The 18,912-nt window shown below is 39.5% G+C and overlaps 1 protein-coding gene across 12 annotated transcripts in view; it reads right to left on the bottom strand.

Annotated features, from left to right (window-relative positions):
* Window positions 1-18,912, bottom strand: part of EYA3 (EYA transcriptional coactivator and phosphatase 3) — a 69,545-nt gene that overhangs the window by 24,678 nt on the left and 25,955 nt on the right. For 8 of the 12 annotated variants that reach the window (XM_068917586.1, XM_068917583.1, XM_068917581.1 and 5 more), the window contains 5 exons: window positions 15,373-15,416; window positions 12,572-12,651; window positions 9,265-9,331; window positions 8,283-8,425; window positions 2,215-2,352 (listed from right to left, as the gene is read on the bottom strand). In XM_068917586.1, coding sequence (XP_068773687.1) covers window positions 2,215-2,352; window positions 8,283-8,425; window positions 9,265-9,331; window positions 12,572-12,651; window positions 15,373-15,416 — 472 coding nt within the window. The remainder of the gene's footprint in view (window positions 1-2,214; window positions 2,353-8,282; window positions 8,426-9,264; window positions 9,332-12,571; window positions 12,652-15,372; window positions 15,417-18,912) is intronic. The other 4 variants (XM_068917590.1, XM_068917591.1, XM_068917582.1 and 1 more) reach the window with 2 other exon arrangements.

Below are 18,912 nucleotides of genomic sequence, written 5' to 3'. Positions count from 1 at the left end.
TCATGTGAGTATAAAAGGCAGAATTCTACGTCACTAAGTGCATCTGACCATTTACTGGGGTTCAAGTTACTTCAGCATAGCGTTAGTCTGTAGACTATAACATACAGAACACGCACTGAAATACATCTCAGGTGGACCAGTAATATCATATATAGTTTTGCACCACTGAATAAGCCCCCGCCTATTTTGTTTTGAGAGAACAGATAGATTTTCAAGACATTACTAACAAAACAACTGCCTTTGCCCATCCTTCCTCCACGCTCTCCACTACCTTCCCATGAAACAGTCCAAGAACTGACTTGATCCTTCAGTGGGCAGTTTTTTAATTTGACCAGAAATTAACCTAGGAAAACCCAAAATTTGCAAAATGTTTTACAGAAAAGCAATAACATGTATACAATTCAGATGACTCTTCACCTACAAAGAGCAGCCTGAAGGGGAACTCTCCTCAAATCACATGAGACTCCAGAGTCATATTCTTACACTAGTGCAAGTCAAATGTTTCAAAATCCAAAAACGTTTCAAAATCCAAAAGCCTGACCATGGCTCTCTGTTACCTCATTTGCTCCCAGCGACAGTGTATGCTCGCCAAGGTAAATCGGCTGACAATTGTGTCAGGGGTCACATGAGGTAGAACTGTTTCTGATATCTCCCCTTTCATGATTAAGGCTAGTGCTTTAAAGCGCTAAGATTTATTTTGTCAATGCGAGTACCTGGAGAATAGCTATATTTAAAAGAAGGTGGTATTTCCAGAGTTGTATTTCTAATATTAAAGTTAGGAATATGAAAAATAAGTTAAGGATAAACAGTATACTAGGCCATTTACCATCACAATGAAGCGCAAGCTGAGCAAGTATCTCCTGTAATGATATAACCATGTGGCTTTCACATGAATGAAAGATATGCTAAAACTCAGTTATTGCTTAAAATTATTCCTCTTCAGTTGGCATTCATTAGACCACATCTGGATACAGCATCCAGTTTTCTGCCTCAAGCACAAGAAAAACATCGATAAACTTGAGCAAGTCTGGCCAAAGAGCCACCAAAATGATCAAGAAGCTGGAGCGCATGCCCCACGGAGGAGTAGGGAGCTGAGTCAGCCCAGAGAAGAGACAGCTCTGGGGCAGGGTGGGGGAAACTAATAGCTTTCCATTGCATATATGGAGGCTATCAAGAAGACTGAGCCAGGCTCTTCTTGCATATGTGCACAAGGAGGAGAGAAACGGTCCTAACTTGAAACAGGACAAGTTCTGATTTGACAAAGAGAAAAGTTTTCACCATGAAGATAATCAAGAACTGCAGGTTGCACTCTCTGTCTTTGGAGGTTTTGGAGATCCACCTGGATAAAGCATTACTGAGCAACCTGGTCTGAATTCATTGTCAACTCTTTGAGCAGGAGGTTGAACTAAAGATCTCCCAAAGACCCTGAATTATTCTATAAAAATATCACACCAGAAATAGTTTTAAGCATTCCTGAAATGCTTCTTAAAAACTATAGATAAAAAGACAGATTTTCACAATGCATCACCCAAAAATCCAGCCTCAGAAACTTATAGATTTGCATGTGTTTGCCATAGGCAACAATATATCATTACACAACTGCCTGGTATATTTACTCCTAAAAAATTGCTTTGGAATGTGGTGAAATTCAGCACACAGCCTCTTAGATGTGGCACTTCTGGTAGTGGGAATATTTGTAGGCTAGTTCTATATTTAGAAATTCACTTTGCAGCAGATCTACCAAGCTGGCAGCCTCACATAACAAGACAAGCAATATATCCTGGTGTGTACTTTGTGTGTGTGTGGGTACACACATGCATATTATAAAAGACCCATCCTACCTGCAGAAGCAAGCAAAAAAAACCAATCTCATTGTATTTCCTGACATCATGCTAACGACCACTAACAAAGAGCTTGAGCTGCAAGAGCATTCCCAGTAAAGGCATGCAAGAATACAACATTAAGTCATCTCTCCCCACCCCCCTTGCTTCACCCTGTTAAGTCCATCAGCATGGCACCAACAAGCCAGCCTGGTGCAGACAGAGGTATGTGTAGCAAATACAAAACCAAACAAACACACAGGCACACACAGAAAAGAGACAAAGCATAAAGAAGCATGCACAAACTAAGGACAAACGTGCAAGCCTCTCTATTTGTGGAATCTGGACTCAATTAGGTGGAGAGAGATGCAGATAAAAAACCATGCCAAGTTACCTTCAATGGGGTAAGAATAATGTGCTGGGCTGGGTTGGCTTGTGGTTAACCCTGTAGTGCAGGTAAGAACACTGTGCTGACTTGTAGATGGAGTCTGAATTAAACCACTTTCAGGTTTCATACCTGGCCACAGTGCACCTGAATCAGATAAATTGGACCAGTTATAAACAAATATGCTGGGACCAAACAGCATGCTGCTTCCTCAGATTAAGATTTTTGCTTGTCACAAAAACAAACAACAAATCACACATCATTTAATTTTTGCAATATTAAGTACTGATTGTCAGGCTGCACATAGATTAGAGCTGCTGACAAAGCTAGCTGAAAAAGAGAAAATTAAAAACACCACCAAGACCAAATTTCCAAAGCTTTCAGTTAAAGATCCCTTAGTGTAACAGTAAGATCCACTGCCACATTGGTATAAAGGAACTGCTAATCCCTCTGATGCTTGGGCTGAATCACACAGCATTGCAAATAACCTCAACTATTATATAGTGAGGTTGGAGTTGGTATCTATTAAAGTCAAGATCAGCCCTTTCATTGCATTCATTGGGCTTGGGTTGAATACTTAGAAACAAGTTAAAGGTCAGTTATTTTCATAGACTGACAACAGGGGAAAGGGAGCTAAAAGGAAACAAAGAAAAAAAAATCTAAGTAAAGTTTCCTCCAGATCTTCTGTCATTCAAATCATTTCAGAAAGCATTTCTAACAACCCTAGGCAAAGCACGCAGACAGCAATGGGACTTCAACTCAAATATACAAGTCACACAAGCAGCGTGGTTTCAGCTCATATGTTGTCTTAACATCTAGTCTGCTACACAATTACATTGGTAAAAAACAGCATCTGACTAAAGTAACTAATCTAAACTGTTGTTCTTCAGATCTCTTCAGGCCTCTGTTTAACTGCTTCTGAGCCCACTCCAGTTTTCTAACGCTTGCAGTTATAAGTCCTGGGGATCCAACTAGAAGCTGAAAGTCAATTTTCAATGACTGGAGATGCTTCAACTTTCTCTGCATTCCCACCTTCCCGGACCAAGATCTGTTTATAGGAAGCAGGCAAAACGTGCCTTGGAGTAAGATGCTATCCTTAAGAGGTGGTAGAGGAGGAAAAGTACTTTTACTCTTTCAATACCAGACTGACAGTGTAGAAGCAGCCTCTGATGACCACCTCTTTATAGGATTTTTGACTCAAAATTATCAACTTAGAGTTTGAAAGCCAACTAGTAGTTAAAGCTGCTGCAATCCCTATTGCAAAAAGCCTAACCATTGAGACTAGCTCAGGTTTAATCGGCAGTCAATGTTAAAGGCACTTCTCCCCGGCCTGCTGTCAGAAAGTAGGAATGAGTTGAGAGGAGCTACTTCAAAACAAGCAGGAGTGTGCAAAGTGAAGGGGTGAAGAACATTGTGAGCTCAATGCATAGCTAAGGGTCAACAAAATAGCCAGACCGCTCTCCATCTTAAACCTATCCAACTCGAGGAGGAAAAAAAAGCAATACCAAGGCTAAAAAAGACAACTGCAGCCTTTCACCCACTATAGGGAGAACAGTCAGGGAGTCTCGCTTACCTAGATGCCAAGGAAGATGCTACAACCAGACAAGAACAGCAATTCCAAGAGCTCCCTCCATGCTGCAGCTTTGTCAGAATTAAGTACTGCAATGGCCATTTGAGAATGGGCACGTAACTTAATCAAAATATCACCTGTTAGTCAAACCAAGTCATCTATCTGTATAACCACTCCAGGGCTTTGAATCTTCAGCTTTAAAGTTAGGTCTTTGTTACCGTTTCAAATCTCTAAGACCATCCTAATTAGGAAACAAATGGGAAAGACTGATTTACGAAAAACTATAGATACACCACAGAAACTCCAGAATAAAACACATAGGAAACATGTCCTCTAAGGAGAGCTGAAGGAAGTGTATTTGTTTAGTCCTGAAAGGGAAGCGCCATAATCTTCAAATATGTAAATACTTTCTAATTAGAGAGAACAGTGACCAACATTTCCTTAAGATGTGAGGAAGACGGGCAAGTAGCAGACAGCAACAGCAACAAAATCAGATGACCACAAAATACATGCAAGTACCTAATCACTGTGATGGTGAAACACAAACCACCACTGAACGTTGCAGAGCAATAATCATAGGATTTTTTTAACACCAAGTCAGACAAACATGTCAGGGGTGTTAGTAGGGTTGGCTGGATGCGTGCAGGAGCTGACTTAGGTCATATGCCAAGGCCTCTTTCAGCCCAAGCTTTTCGTAACTGTCTCTTGATATGTGTGTTCTACTTTCTATAGAGCAAGTTTCACTTTTGCCCTAGTGGCACATCCTTCCCTATGGTTCTGCAAGACTATTTCTAAACTAGCAGAGTCTCAAAGATGACACAGAGAAAGGAGAGTGAATGACTGTGAAACCCCTCCACATTCAAAGGCAGCACCACAGCACAGAGACACAGGAATGTCAAAGGACAGATGTAGGCACACAGAAAGGCCCCACACAGGATAGACTATTTCTTCCTCGAGTTAATATAAACCATCCCATCCACAGTGCCTCTAACCACCATCTTACAATCACATGCATAATTTTGTATGTCATTACTTTTTTTTTTTTTTAATGTTACTTTAGTAAATCTCTCCAGACCACAAGTACATCCTGTGCATAATTATGCATTAAATAAGCACCAAAACGTATTATGGCACAAGGACAAGTGACAAACAGGTAAGAATATAGGACACCTCTTTTCTGAAAGCAGTCCCCTGAACTGGGTGGTCTTGAGAGCATGGCCGTGTTTGTCAGCTTGCTTGAATTTCATACATAAAATACATCTGCTTTGGTCCAGTTAGACAGTCGGTAATGCCTTCTTTTCTGATGTAGAAACAAATACACGGCGGAAAGTCGTCCAAATACTGGGAATAGGCCTTTTGAGATTCTGCGAAAAGAATCTGGCCAAGTTCTCACCCACTCAATAGAGATTTTGTGACTAGAAACATAATTTGTAGAATATTTGATTTGCACCATACATGTTCAGTCTTCAACCTTCCAACTATCAATCAGACAATGCAAGAGCCATCTTCTCCATAAGATCAAAAGGTATTACTCCAGTATGATTTCCATACGGAAAATGTAACTTTTAATATTTTCCAAGTACTTCAGTTGAGACTAAGAATACAGGTATTTAATGGTAGATCATGAAATCCATATCAAGATGTTTCAGTAACAGATCATATTTCAGAAGATGCTCAACAGACAAAAGTTCCTAATGAAGTCAACAGGAAATGCTGATCTCTTCTGCCTAGGTCTTCAGAAGGTTACTCTGAATGTAACAATAGAAATTAAGAATTAGCTAAACATCCCCAAATTCTGGAAACTTTGGGAAAAAAAGTGAATCAAAAACACAACAGTCTCTAAATTTTTAGAGCCTAAGTCTAAAGCACCTTCTAAAACATCACAGCCTAACACTTTAACGTAGCATTCCACATATTTATACAATCTTTTAAAAAAACACCATAGCAAAATACCATAGCAAAGAACAGACATGGCAGCCTGACAGCACTGTTCACAACAAAACTATCAATAAACACCAAATAAATGAAGTAAACGAAATTCTGAGCCACTTTTCAGAATATAGGAAAAAACAGCGCAGCAAGGCAATGAAAGCGAAGTGCAGACGCCCATGGAAAGAGATGTTCTAATGACCATAACTTGGGGTCAGACATGGTTTGTAGATAAGAGTAAAGTCTTTTGTTAGACCAGCTAGCATAGTTAGAAAATCACACACGTTTTTGGATACGCATGCTTCTCCACGCTTCTCCAAGGGTCTGAGGCACCACCATGACAACACCCAACACTAAAATGGCGCCGAAAAAGACAAGAAGGAGAGCGTTCAGAAAGGCAGTGGACAAACTGCACCTGGCAACTAAAGACTTAGATATGGACACAGCATTAAACTTCTCAGCACTGATTCAGCTCTCCAGGGAACCCTTCTCTCAGAGGAATAAAGGAGGAGTTCAGAAAGCAAAGCTGATGGAGACTTTTGGTTCTCCAAAATACCTAAACATGGAATCAACTAGGTTCTCATGCACTAGAAATCCCGAGGTCACCATCATGGCAGAGCGGTTTTTTGTTTGTTTGTTTCTTAATCTCTGAAATGGTAGTCACGTAGAATGGTAGTCATGTAGAAATGCAGAAGTAGCAAATACCTATAGCCATCCAAACTCCCCTGTTTTCCTGAAGGGCCTTGAGTTGTTAATAAAATACCCCAATGCTTACACCCTGCAAAGCTTTATACTTTGCAATATATTTTCCACTTCATAGTATTCAAGCAATTAGTGTTAGAACAGTGTTTCTCAGCATTAATGTCAGAGATTTGGGAAATACTGTCCGATTAACATCCTGTGTCCCAGCTACTGCAAACCCATCACTTTGTTCCTAAGGAACGCTCAACCACAAGAAAATTGGTTTCCACTAATCCCTGGGGCACGTGTGTATATATGTATATATAAGATACGCAAGTATATTCTATATGTTCACCTTTCTCATAAAGAATAACAATTTGTGCCAAATCACTTCAAACAGAATTAGGAATGTAACTTGCATCTAATAAAACTGAGCCAAGTTGCATCAGCTTTTCTGCGTCATCTTTCAGAGATACCATGACAAGTCAATGTTTTGTAATGCACATAAAAGTTACTCTGTCAGTGGTTAACAAGAACCATAAATGTTGCTGTTTTTATTCAAAGACATTAGCTCTTTAATTAAGGAAAGAGTGGCGCTTTTACATTCGGAGGTCCTAAGACTTTACCAGTACAAATAAATCTGCAAGAGGCTCTGTTAATTTAGCTGTTCAGTGTTACTACAGTGTTCATGTTTGTCCAGAGACAAACATTTAAACACATCACGGCTATCTCACAGCTGCGTAACTCACTAACAACACATGATGCGTTCCACTGTGTTATCTGCATGGAAGGACAACATGCTCTCCCCCCTTCTAGAGTTAGATGCCGTGGGGAGAAACGGCCTCCATCACCACACGTTTTTGAGAGGTGGCAACATTTTTTTACATATATATGTGTGTGTGTGTGTGTGTGTGTGTGTGTGCGCGCGTGCGTGTATTCTCACATGTGAAACCAAGCAGGGTAAGTTCAGAAACAAAAAGAGAAGTTAAAACGGTAATTTTTGATAATTGGTCACATAATTTCATACATTAAAGGATAGTGAATCATAACCTTTTTTACCAACACCTGAAACTTCAATACAGGGAGTGCAAGGAAAGACCAAACAGCTCCCTTCGCTAGCTGAAGTGTTCCTGTCTGCGCTACTCATCCTCAACTCCCTTTTACTCCATGGAGAAAGATGGCAACTATCTTCTCCTAAAACAGGACAATATCCCTGGAAGTGTGTCTTTCTCTTCATCCACTATAAAAGAAGCACAGGGTGAATAGTTCAAACCTTGACATTTAACTTTAGATGCTAAATTAGGACAGGACTCCAATCATTTGCAAAAACTAGAACGGCTAATAGAAGATTCAAGTACTAGAGCAACTTAAGCAAACTTTTTGGTGAGTTAACCTTGGAAACATTTTAGCATGAGGTTGACATTTGGTAAAACATGAGATGATGGAGTCTTATTCCTGATCAACAAAAGGGAAAGGAAAAAATATCTTCAGCAGAGATGCTGGAGTATGGGGCTTTGCGTGATTTACCTTATAGGGAAACAGCACAACACAGCTACACGATAACTGAAGAAAAATATGATCCCAAACTAAGAAACACCTGGCAAGCTTCATGGAGAGACACCCACATTACTGGCCAGCAGAGCAGCTTTGTAAAAAATAGCATTTTATAATATGACACTCCATCTAGAGATGACACATACTAAACCAGAGCTACTGCCACTTAAACACACCATTCCCTCATTTCAAACTGATCTACAATTTAAGTCAGGCACATGCTCTCCTGTAAGCTCTTTTTTCCAACACATCCGAAAAGCTTGCTTAACATTTGCTTTTTAATGATACCTGAGATGATAACTGCAGGCACTAAGACGTCTTTGAACAAAAAGTTCCTTCTTACCGAAAGGAGGTAGTCCGAAGGTTTGGGTGGTTTGAGGATAGATGGCATAGGGCTGAGACTGCTGTAGTGCTTGGTACTGAGTCTGACCGGGATAAGGGCTCATTGTTTCCGACACAGGTACAGAAAGGATATGTGCATATGGCCTTATAAAAAAAGGAACAAACGAAAAAAAGAACTATTCACATTATGCAGTTTTCATCCTCCAAGCCAGAAGATACACAAAGAGATCGCTTGAGAAAGACGGAACTACTTGAACTGACATGTGCTCTTAAGGTAATTACCCGCTTGTGTTTCCCAATCTGACAGGCTCTCGATTTTTAGATATGCTGACTGTTTCTCTCAATGAAACCAGGGGAAAACAGCAGATGCTTGGGATTTTAATCCATGAGGACAGAACACTACTACTTATTTCAGGACTGGAGAGGTAGGAAAAAAGGGAGAGTAAGAACTCCCTGTTTCAATAGGCACGAGCAGTTAGTTTGACTGACTCATCATGCCTCACATCACCAAATCTTCAAGCTAATACAGTAATGTAGTTCAAACGTCAAAACCACTGGAACAAATGGAGGGACTATTCAGAAGCAAACATGTGGGACGAAGGCCTACTATACTGTGCAATGGGAAGAACTATTAAGATCTCTAAACATGGTGAAGACCAGAGGATCCTATATTCCCCTTATATTCATTTCTGTCCAGTTTGTTTATTCTCCAAATATTATGGGCTTTATTCTACAACACTCTCTTGTGTTGTTAGCAATAGCTACGGGTTCATGCCTCCTTGTGATCATAATATAATTCCCAGGGAAGCCAAAGGGTTGCTTCTATTAGCTTTAATGTGTCACAGTGTCCACAGCACTAAGTTACTGTTGCCTAGCAGATATTAAAGTGTGATTTACAGCATTACAGAAATACATAAACATGCAAAAAGAATACTTCAGAGAGAAGCTGAGTTACATAATTTAGTAGCAATTGTTCAACTTACTTTGCAGAATACATTTGTGAGGTATAATCATTTGATGACCTTGGAATATAATCAGTGCATGTCATAACTGAAAAAAAGTAGTTTGTATAATTATACACAAGAAGATTTCAAAAAACAATAATTACAAATGAATAGCAGCAAGCACAGTTCATTTCAACCAAGACATAGTATTTGCAAAGATTTTTTTTTTTTTTAAGTGCCTTGGATATCTGATTTAAAGAAAAATTCTCAGAAAATGCACCGTTAAAATGGCATAAAAATGCTTTTCTTCCTAATTTGGCAGATAAACGCTTCAGTCAATACTATCTCTCACTTTGTAATAGTGAGCTTTCTCTTTCCCAGTTTGTACCATCAACTTCTGCAACTATCCTTATACAGTGCTGATTTTAGCCCTGCCCAAGACCATGAATATGCTCAAGGTTTTCATGTGCACCCAAACTTAACATTTCATTTTTGTACCATGGAGCAGAGTCCAGACCAGAATGCGTGTTTTGATAGGGTTTCTACCTGCCTTTCCCCAGGTCTGGGCACAGAACAGACCTGGCACAGCATAGGTGATCACTCTTTCTGATTACACCAGAGTCCTCAGACTCATTTTCCCATGCAAACAGATAATCAGCTTGACTCCTGCTAAAGGAAGAGTAACAGCAGAGAACATGCCTTTTCTATGTACTCTGTACCCAGAGACAATCTCTGTACCCAAACTGTACCCTGACAATCTCTCTTTCCTTTAAGGGTCCCAACGGGAAAGGAGCTTGTTCATTTTACTGGGGTGAGAAGGAGGTGGTCAGGCCCAAGCCTCGTACCCTTAGCCACACTGCCTTCCAGGAAGAACCCATTACACGTTATCTTGAGTCACACTGGCTCTAAACAACACTCCAGTCTTACCTAACCTATCATCTACAAAGGGCCCCCTTCTCTGTTGTTTGCGTAGTAAAAGAGCATTCCCCTGCTCCCAGCTCAGCAGACTTAATCCTACACATCAAGTGACAAAAGGCTGAACTGCAGTACGCAATGTTCAGAGTTTGAACATGGATGACTTCTGAAAAAATTTGACAGCTGCATGTAGTAGGATGCTTCCATTTTTCCGTTTCAATAAATCCATAGCAATTGCATCCTAAAACTGGTAACAGAGAGTCACTAAAGCTGCAAAGCCAAGAAGGAAACGTTCAAATTCACCTCACTTAACATTGTCTATAGTTTTTCTATACCCTACATGAGTTTTTAATTACAGCATTCTAGGTTGCGAATAGAGAGAGAGGTTTGAACTATCATATAAAGAGTTGATAAGTCTTAACTCAAGAGTCAGGAACAGGAAAAAAAAAAAAGTGGATTCAGAGGAGCTGACCTGATAGACACAGTTGTCTATCAAAACCAGGAAAGTAAGGACGTACAGGACCCCCACACAGAAACCGGCAATGTAGAGCCCCTTTGGCACACGTCACTCCATAGTGCAGTATTGTGCAGTGATCTCTAAGTTAGATAACATTTGTGACTGAAAGTCTGCATAGTGCATGGATTTATCAGTTGAGATCTACAAGCACTACATACAAACTCTTAGCAAACATGGCTGTGCTGCTCATGGACCCAGCTCATCCTTCTGAAGGCAGCCTGGCTGTGTCTGCACACTGGAAGTACACCCAGCACAGATTCTGACCCTGCCTGGCAGTGAATCCAGGCTAACAGCATAGCGTTTCTCCACGCATCGCTCCAGGGGCCCGGCTCCCCAGTTATACACCCTACAATAGACTGCACTTCCCCATCTCCCTTCTGGAGTGAGTCAACTAATCACCCGCAAGAAGAAACCTGGACGTGGGTAGCAGCATAGTTTGCCTTGGGATCGGCTCCAGATACCAGTGACGTGCTCCACCAAGCCTGGCTTTCACTATTCGGAACAGTCTTGTTATTGCTAACCTCCTTGTCATGTAATCCAAGCACTGGTTCAGAAACACAAACCATCAGCCACGTGCCCTGAACCTCCTGAAAGCTCAGTGAATTGCCTCCCCCTGGTGCTTAATGTTAACCCACCTCGTGAGCCCGAGGATGTAACAGGAAACACAAACTGGGAACACTCGGACCTAAAGGCTTACACTGAGCCTCTGTTATTCTAAAAACCCTACTGAGGGCTTCACAAGCAAGTTTTGCAGCACTGTAATATTAATTGTATATTTAATGTATATGTTTATTAAAGAAAGTTTATATGTGAAAGTGTATGTTTATTTAAAGAATAACATTGCTATGTTAAGATGTAAACCTACTTCCTGCAACTATTTTTCTTAGTCTTTGCTTTAGCTAACTATATCCTTTTTCCTATTATTTTTCCTTCTAAACATAACGTTTTTTTCTATTCCCCCCCAAAATCATGAGTTGTCCACTCATTCATTCTCCTTTTTTCTTAAGCATGTCAAGCAGAGAAAACAAAATACTGATTCATTCAAACAGTAATTTAGCAATGACATTTCTAGAATTCTTCTTTTAGGAAAAGCATAAAAAGAATTAGGCAATGGTGTACAAAACATGCAATATTACAGCATGCAATTTCTGTAAATTGCAAATGGCTTATCCATTCAGGAAGCAGATTTGGCAGACCAAAATTTCTGGTAATTCCTGCAAGACCACAACAAATGGAAAACATCTAACATGTAACTTTCCATTGCTAACTGATTGCATTTTTAGTATTTTAATCAATCATGCTGAACTTATTTATAATTGTAAATAACTAAGTTGGCAGAAGTATTCTGCACAGGAATGCAATTTCCATAATAACAATCTCCAGCCCCTCTTTTCCAGAGCATTCCACCTCTCACATACTAGTCGTTCTTTTTCTTTTCTGCTTCAGTTTCCCCTCCTTTTACTTTATAACAAATTTCTGCAGCGATTTGATATAGTTCAGAGTCTGACATTAAGCATATGGTATACTATTACAAAAGACCCAGCCAGTTGTGTAGAGATAATAATTTATGAAAATAGGAGAACTCTATATTATGCATTATTACTGATCAACTCAGTCCCTCCCCAGAAGCAAAATAAAGTACAAGGCAGATAAGACATAGCAGTACACAGCAGTAAGCTGGGGCCAGTAATACAAACAAGGTAGGTGACAGAAAAAGATACTTGCCTACCATCAGCCTATCCCAAGCCAGGCATTAATGCATTGCAGCAAATCTTCATCTTAAAGGCGAAAGCTAGGACAGGCTAAGGGCTACGAGTAGGAGACAAAGTTTGTGCTTGATAACGCAAAGTAACAAGACCAGTGGAAAAAAACAGAAAAGAGAGCCGGAGCAGTAGAGTGCAGGAGGATACTTACTCTCACTTGACATGGGAAGGTTTGGACCAAGGCTTGAAGATTCAGGTTTCTGATCACTGACCTCTGCGTTGCTCACATGACTGACCGGGTAAACAAAGGCTAATCGTTAGCATTACAAACCTTTCCATTAACATCTTTGCACATCTTAACCCCTAGTTTCGGCTTTCCTAACAGAGGCATACTGACTGTTAACAGAAACTAGCTCTGTACCCTTTGATATTTCATACAGAGAGAGAATCCAAGAGAGATTTGCAGGTCTGTTTAAACATTAAACTCTCATCATCTTCAGCATGTTAACTTGCCAACTGGTCTCTCAAAATAAGGCTGGATTTTCACAGCCCGCTGGGCAGAGCTAGGGGCTTGTCATTGCTGCCTGCAGCAGAAAGTATGAACTTCCTTCCCCCTGCCCAGGCACTGCATCCTGGTCCCTGGCGCCAGACCAGACACCCATCAGGCTCTTCCACCAGAGTTTAACTTGCTAATTTAGCACAGAAACCATGCGGTTATTTTTGCTGTGTGAATTAATATAATCAGCTTATGGCAGGTTTCAGCAAGCAACACATTTGGTGGAAAGGATGGGCTATGAGCAGGCACTCCTCCTCTCAGCAGCAATAAGCTATTATATTGGTGCTTTTCACCTTGTAAAATTGTGCCCTGGGTGCCTATGCTTTATTCTGATGGTCTCAACAACCTCCCCACTGGAATAGGAAAAGCTGTGTCACAGGACTATCTATACTAAAATTAGAGCCAACAAGGTAATCATAAAAAGAAAAAGCAATTTCATTAAGAAATTATCCTTAACACTATATAGATGGTCAAAGAAAACATTGTCATGTAACTGAAATAGACTATTTTTGAATTTGTAGAGCACTATGAACCTGCATTTGAGTCCAAAACTGACACCCAGTTCAATGATGCTGAACAAATTCAGCAGTGAAACAGCCTCCCAACTAGCTTTCAATGCTAGCAGCTGAACAAACTTCCATAATAAATTCTGAGTTTTGCACAAAAATATCACATAGCTGTAAAGACCAGGGTATCTATCTACTATCATTCTTGAGAAAAAAAAATCCTGTGATTATCTAGCACAGACAGTCAATCTGTGGCTGTTAAATCACATGTCGTTTGCAAACAGCTCAAGCACTGTACAGGTGCTTGTTGCGTTTACTTCCTGTGAAAACTTCATAGATAAAATAACATTCCTGATCATACTATACCAGCCCATGTTTCTTTTTTCTTTCTCACTGTTACGTGTCAACACATCCACTTGTGCTCTTGGGACACGTTCACATGCTCTTATTTGCAATCATTTACAACTTTGCAGTTCTCACTGACTGAAAGAAAAACGCTCACTTGCATTGTGGCTGCCTTATACCACTGCAAATCTTCTGTGGACTAGCCTTAAAAGCAGAGTACATGCTCTTCACAGTGGCTTTAAGACCCTTTTATGCTGCTGGATACTTAATGTTTCCAAGAGTAACATCCTCACTGACTATAGCTGCTCCATCTCTCACTTCCATGACTCAACTGAAAGAAATACAGCCAGAGTCTTTTACTGACATCAGCTGAAAAATCATACTGCTATGGAGAAACAGGTCTAATAAATCATTTAAATATTTCAAAGGTCAAACTTAAAATCATACATAAAGTTTCATCAAAATACAGAAACAACATCTGAACAGAACTACAATTAGATTAGAAATGCAATTTTATCCCCCACCCCCCATTCTATTTTTAAACACCATACAAGGATGTTTATACCTCCACAGGCTGAATCTCGAGGCTCCTGGAGTCTACAGAAAAGCTCTGGTTGCACAGAAGTAGGGTAACACACCGAAGAAGCAGCTACACTATTCACTTCTACATGACCACACCTGCCTGTGGTACCCTCAGCTCCTTTACAGTCAATAAACTTAGGATATGGTTCATTTCACCGATATGATTACCCCAAGCTTCCTTTCTTAGCTAGTGTAAGGTGAGATTAATTTGCTCAGATTTCTAGCTTATAGACATCTAATGAATTTCACACAGAGTGTTTCCTGTTAAACTATTCCCTTCAATTTTTCTTCAAATAATCCATGTACCAATATCCTCCTTCACGGATCCAGTATATCATGTCTAATAGTGCATGAATGGCACACGCAGTATTTCCCCTCACTCACATTGGGAAGTCAGAAGCTCTAACAAGAAATCTTTCTTCAGAAGTATATGAGCTTTTTTTTTTTTTTTTTTTTTTTTTTAAAAAAAAGACGTTCTCGAGAGCAGAATAAACCCTAATATGGCCATTCTCTCTATATGTAATAATAGTGATTAATTAGTGATTAATTCCTAAATATGACATATATTAGAAAGCCTCCAATAAGCAAAAATTGTACAACAATTTACCAATTTTAAACAAAAGATACTATCAAGTTTAGAACTTTCAATATCTCAAAACAGTTATTCACAGAATTTTGTTGAGAATCACGGCTCAGATACTTGCGCTACTAGAATTTTCTAAGCCTCACTGGAATAAAGGCATGTTACACATGACGGAGCTCTTTCACCAGATTCTGTGAAAAACATGACGCTTGATGATGCAATTAAAATCCTCTGTAGCCACTTTTATAAAAGCTTAATATCAAAATGACCAATTAACATTTTTATTTGGAATTTAATCTCTAAATTATACCAAATACAAAAGTTTGCCCCATTTCTGAGAAAAATATAATGATATGTAAGCTTCTAAAAAATGGAAGCTTGCAATCAAAACAGGACACTAACAATTGTTCCACATTAAAATCAAATTCAGAATTACACACCTTAGGCTTTGTTCTCTGGATTCTTGCATCTTGGCTTTTTTCACCTGCAAAGACAAAAATGTTCAGAGCCACAACTGAAGACAACTGTCCTTGATATAATCTATGTACACAAATGTCAGCCTTCCATTAGCAGATCACCGCTGGTTACTATAGAGTTCGCATTAGTGTTTTAAATACAGCAGGCCTTGCATTGGACTCCAGAGTTAAACAGTGTAGCCACAGGTTCTACAGCTCAAAATAAACCTCTCTTAATTGGAAAAGAAGCTGCTAAAGCTGAATGTGTTAGCAAAACTGCCACGGTTTTTAAATAAGTAAGAGGGATGGAGCTGGGATATACAGCTCCATAAGTTTGATGAGAACTGTTCTACGGAAATCGAATAAAAGAGCCATGGATTTTAAGAAAATCCTGTTCTGCATGGAACAAGCACAATTGCTATAAACTTGGGTCCTTCAATCTTTCTCTACTTAAATATTCTAAAGATAGGAACTTGAATATTTTTCTGTTCACATTGATATAAATTAGGAGCTGTGATTTTAATTTATGAATAAAATCAATATAGCATTTACTCTATCTTTACGGTTGGCCAGCTGGTCCAGTCCTTGCAGAGAGTGTTACTGTAGAAAGCACTGGCCTGAACACAAACTCAGTTTCTTGCATCCAGGCTACAAATAGGACTTTGAAATCCTGGGCAGGAGGAAAGGGTTAGTTACTGTACCCTTATAGACTTTTGAGCACTGTGAGTTCCTGTGATACATTGTTTTTTCCACCCTCCCACCCAACTTTCAGCAGAAAATTTCCAAATTTCCAGAGCACGTTTAGAAGCCAACTATGCTGCTTCTGTACCTTCTGTACCAGTCTCACCATTTATCCCAATTCCTATAGGGCATTTAAGACAGTAAGGTTTAGCATACCTCTTATGTGAATAGGGTCTGGGAACACCAGGGGAATGTGTTGAGGGATCATGCACCAAAACATTTCAAAGATTACAACCCACTGATTTGGGTACAGTAGTCAGAGAAAGACTGCTGTGAAATCTGAAAGCTCTTGGTAGAAATCTCAAAAAGGCCTACAACCCATTAATAAAGTTCGTCTCTGAGAATAATTTAAAGAAAGAAAGAAAAAAAAAAACCAGGAATACATAATATGAGCACACGAGGTCAAAACGCGCTCAAAGCATTTTTTAATAGAAGTTAATAAAAAGCACACGAACTCCTGCTAGGAAGTGGGAAAAAGGAGGCAGAGGTGGAGAAAAAGATAGAGACTTGAGGCAGCAGCAAGGGGAAAGGAGTAAGCAAACAATACGTAGAGAAAGGAGAAAGCTGAAAGGACAACCTTCTCTCTCTTAATAGAGAGATCAAGATTTTGGAACTCAGTCCACAATTTTTTTCCTTTTTAGCCTTACCAGCAGCTGTTTGCACAGCAGAATACTATATGCTGCATTAGACTGTATCTACGCATACAAAAAAGGTAAAGACGACACAGGACTAGAGCAATATAAAGTCTTAGATACCATATAACCTTCAAATCTTGTCATGCGTCACTTTTCAAACTACTGATCAGGGATCTCAGCCTCTAATATTCCATCAGATGCCTAAGGCTGTCAAACCATCCACAGAGCTCATAAGGAAGGGAGATGGCATTATTTTCAAGTTCTCAGATCCCCTGCATCCCCCATGTAGTTCCACTTCCTTAAAATACATAGGAGAAAAAGTGACTCACATACCAGAAAAAAAAAAAAAAAATTAAACAGCTTCAAACCCTAGCTACTCTGAGGTGACAGAATCAAAATTAACCAGATTGAATTTTAGTTTCCACAAACAGCACAGGAACCGGTGGAACACTGCTATTTCAAGTCAGATATTCCCTAACCTTTGGCCTCTTCAATTTGACAGTTTTTTCAATAAGGAAGATAGGAAGAGAAATCATCTCACTTTAAAAAAAAAAAAAAAAAAAGGCAAGGTTGCACAAGGAGACATCAGTTTTATTGAAATTTTCATCAAGTCCAGAATGAAAAATCCAAAGGGAAGCATAGCTGTCCCTAAAACACCACTTGATAGTCAGGACTTTAACTTGAATCATCGCTTTCACTACTTTGGATCCAGGACTTGAACTTCTGTCTCGATGAATAGCTACACCACAAGACTATTGTGCCTTCTTGTACTTCTCTAATGGGGAGGTCTTCCACCCTCTGACAGAAACATGGCCACAGACCACTACCCAATTGTAAATGAGTTTTACTTTAACCCAATAGCTAATTTCATACACATACAAGTAAATATCTGGAGAAGGTTTCATAAACTCCTTAAAGCAGCCAAGAGCATGGCTGTGGGATTGCGAGTTGCAATCCTACACAGAACGAATCGAGCTAAACAGGGTTTTTGAATTTCCATCTATGACGTCTCCGCCTCAGTCTTGGATTGGTCTCCCCATCTCTGCAAGTTTTCATAAGAAACATTTCCATTACGTCTCAATGCTGATAACATTTATGAAATCTTAAAATTTTGGTTGGATGCAAAAACTATATCCTACCCATCACCAATTCCTGCAACTTTTGCTATAAATTTAAGTTGGTGAGGGAAAATTTTTGAAAATAGTATTTCATGGACTTTGAAAGCATTAGCTCTCTCTCTCCCGATAGGTCATAATGCATATTTAATGCAGCAACAGCACATAGTAACAATAACTTAAAGATTGAATCAATACTCTGAGATGTTAAGGATTCAAGAAGAGAGTTTTGTCAAGAAGCACTATACTCCTAGGTGAGCACTGTACCCCAAACCTTACATGGGTCCCCTATCCATCCTCTCCTGCATAAGCCTTAGAAAATGCTTTCAAACACCTCCTTTCAGCACATACTCCTCTGAAAACCTTCTTGAGAGAGTTTAGATCCCCTGTCAAGGCTCTCAGGTGACAGGAACACAGTTTGAAGGCTCTTTTTGTGCAGGAGAAATGAATTTACTGCCTTTTAAAAAAGAAAGAGAAAGAAAGAAAATAATATAAAAAAAGATGTGGTACACCTCAGTGATCCAAATTTCAGCCTTAACAATATCAGGCATTATTTCATCACACTGTTCTGCTGCACTACAGTGAAGAGTGTTTTTAGTAAGGTACATCTCTGCTCAGTCTTCTTATTTCACTATCCGTTTGGGGTTTATTTTGATTAAAAAATCAAATTAAGTGGCACCTTCCATCTGATCCCTGCTCCCCAATCACAATTTTCTAAAACTGAAAGTGCCTCTGCCTAAATGATTCTTCATGCTGGAAAACTCCTGTCTCTGCCCCAGACTTAGCCTACCAATTTTCAAATGCAGTTGCATTTAAAGAATCAGAGGCAAAGTGGAAACAAACTTTGCTTTGAAACGTCAAGGTAACAATTGCTCTATGACAGAATCCAATTCTCAGACTGATCTTCATAGACTAATTCCTCAGCCAGAGCAATAATATGAAAAAAATCAAAACCCAACCAAACCAAACCACACACACAACTAACCAACAAACACAGTAACTTGTTAGAACAAACACTGCTAAACCAATCTGAG

Source organism: Struthio camelus, chromosome 23 (genome assembly GCF_040807025.1).
Source record: "Struthio camelus isolate bStrCam1 chromosome 23, bStrCam1.hap1, whole genome shotgun sequence".
NCBI classification, from domain to species: Eukaryota; Metazoa; Chordata; class Aves; order Struthioniformes; family Struthionidae; genus Struthio; species Struthio camelus.
The sequence above is the reverse complement of the archived record's forward strand: the minus strand, read 5'-3'. Positions and strand labels throughout refer to the sequence as shown.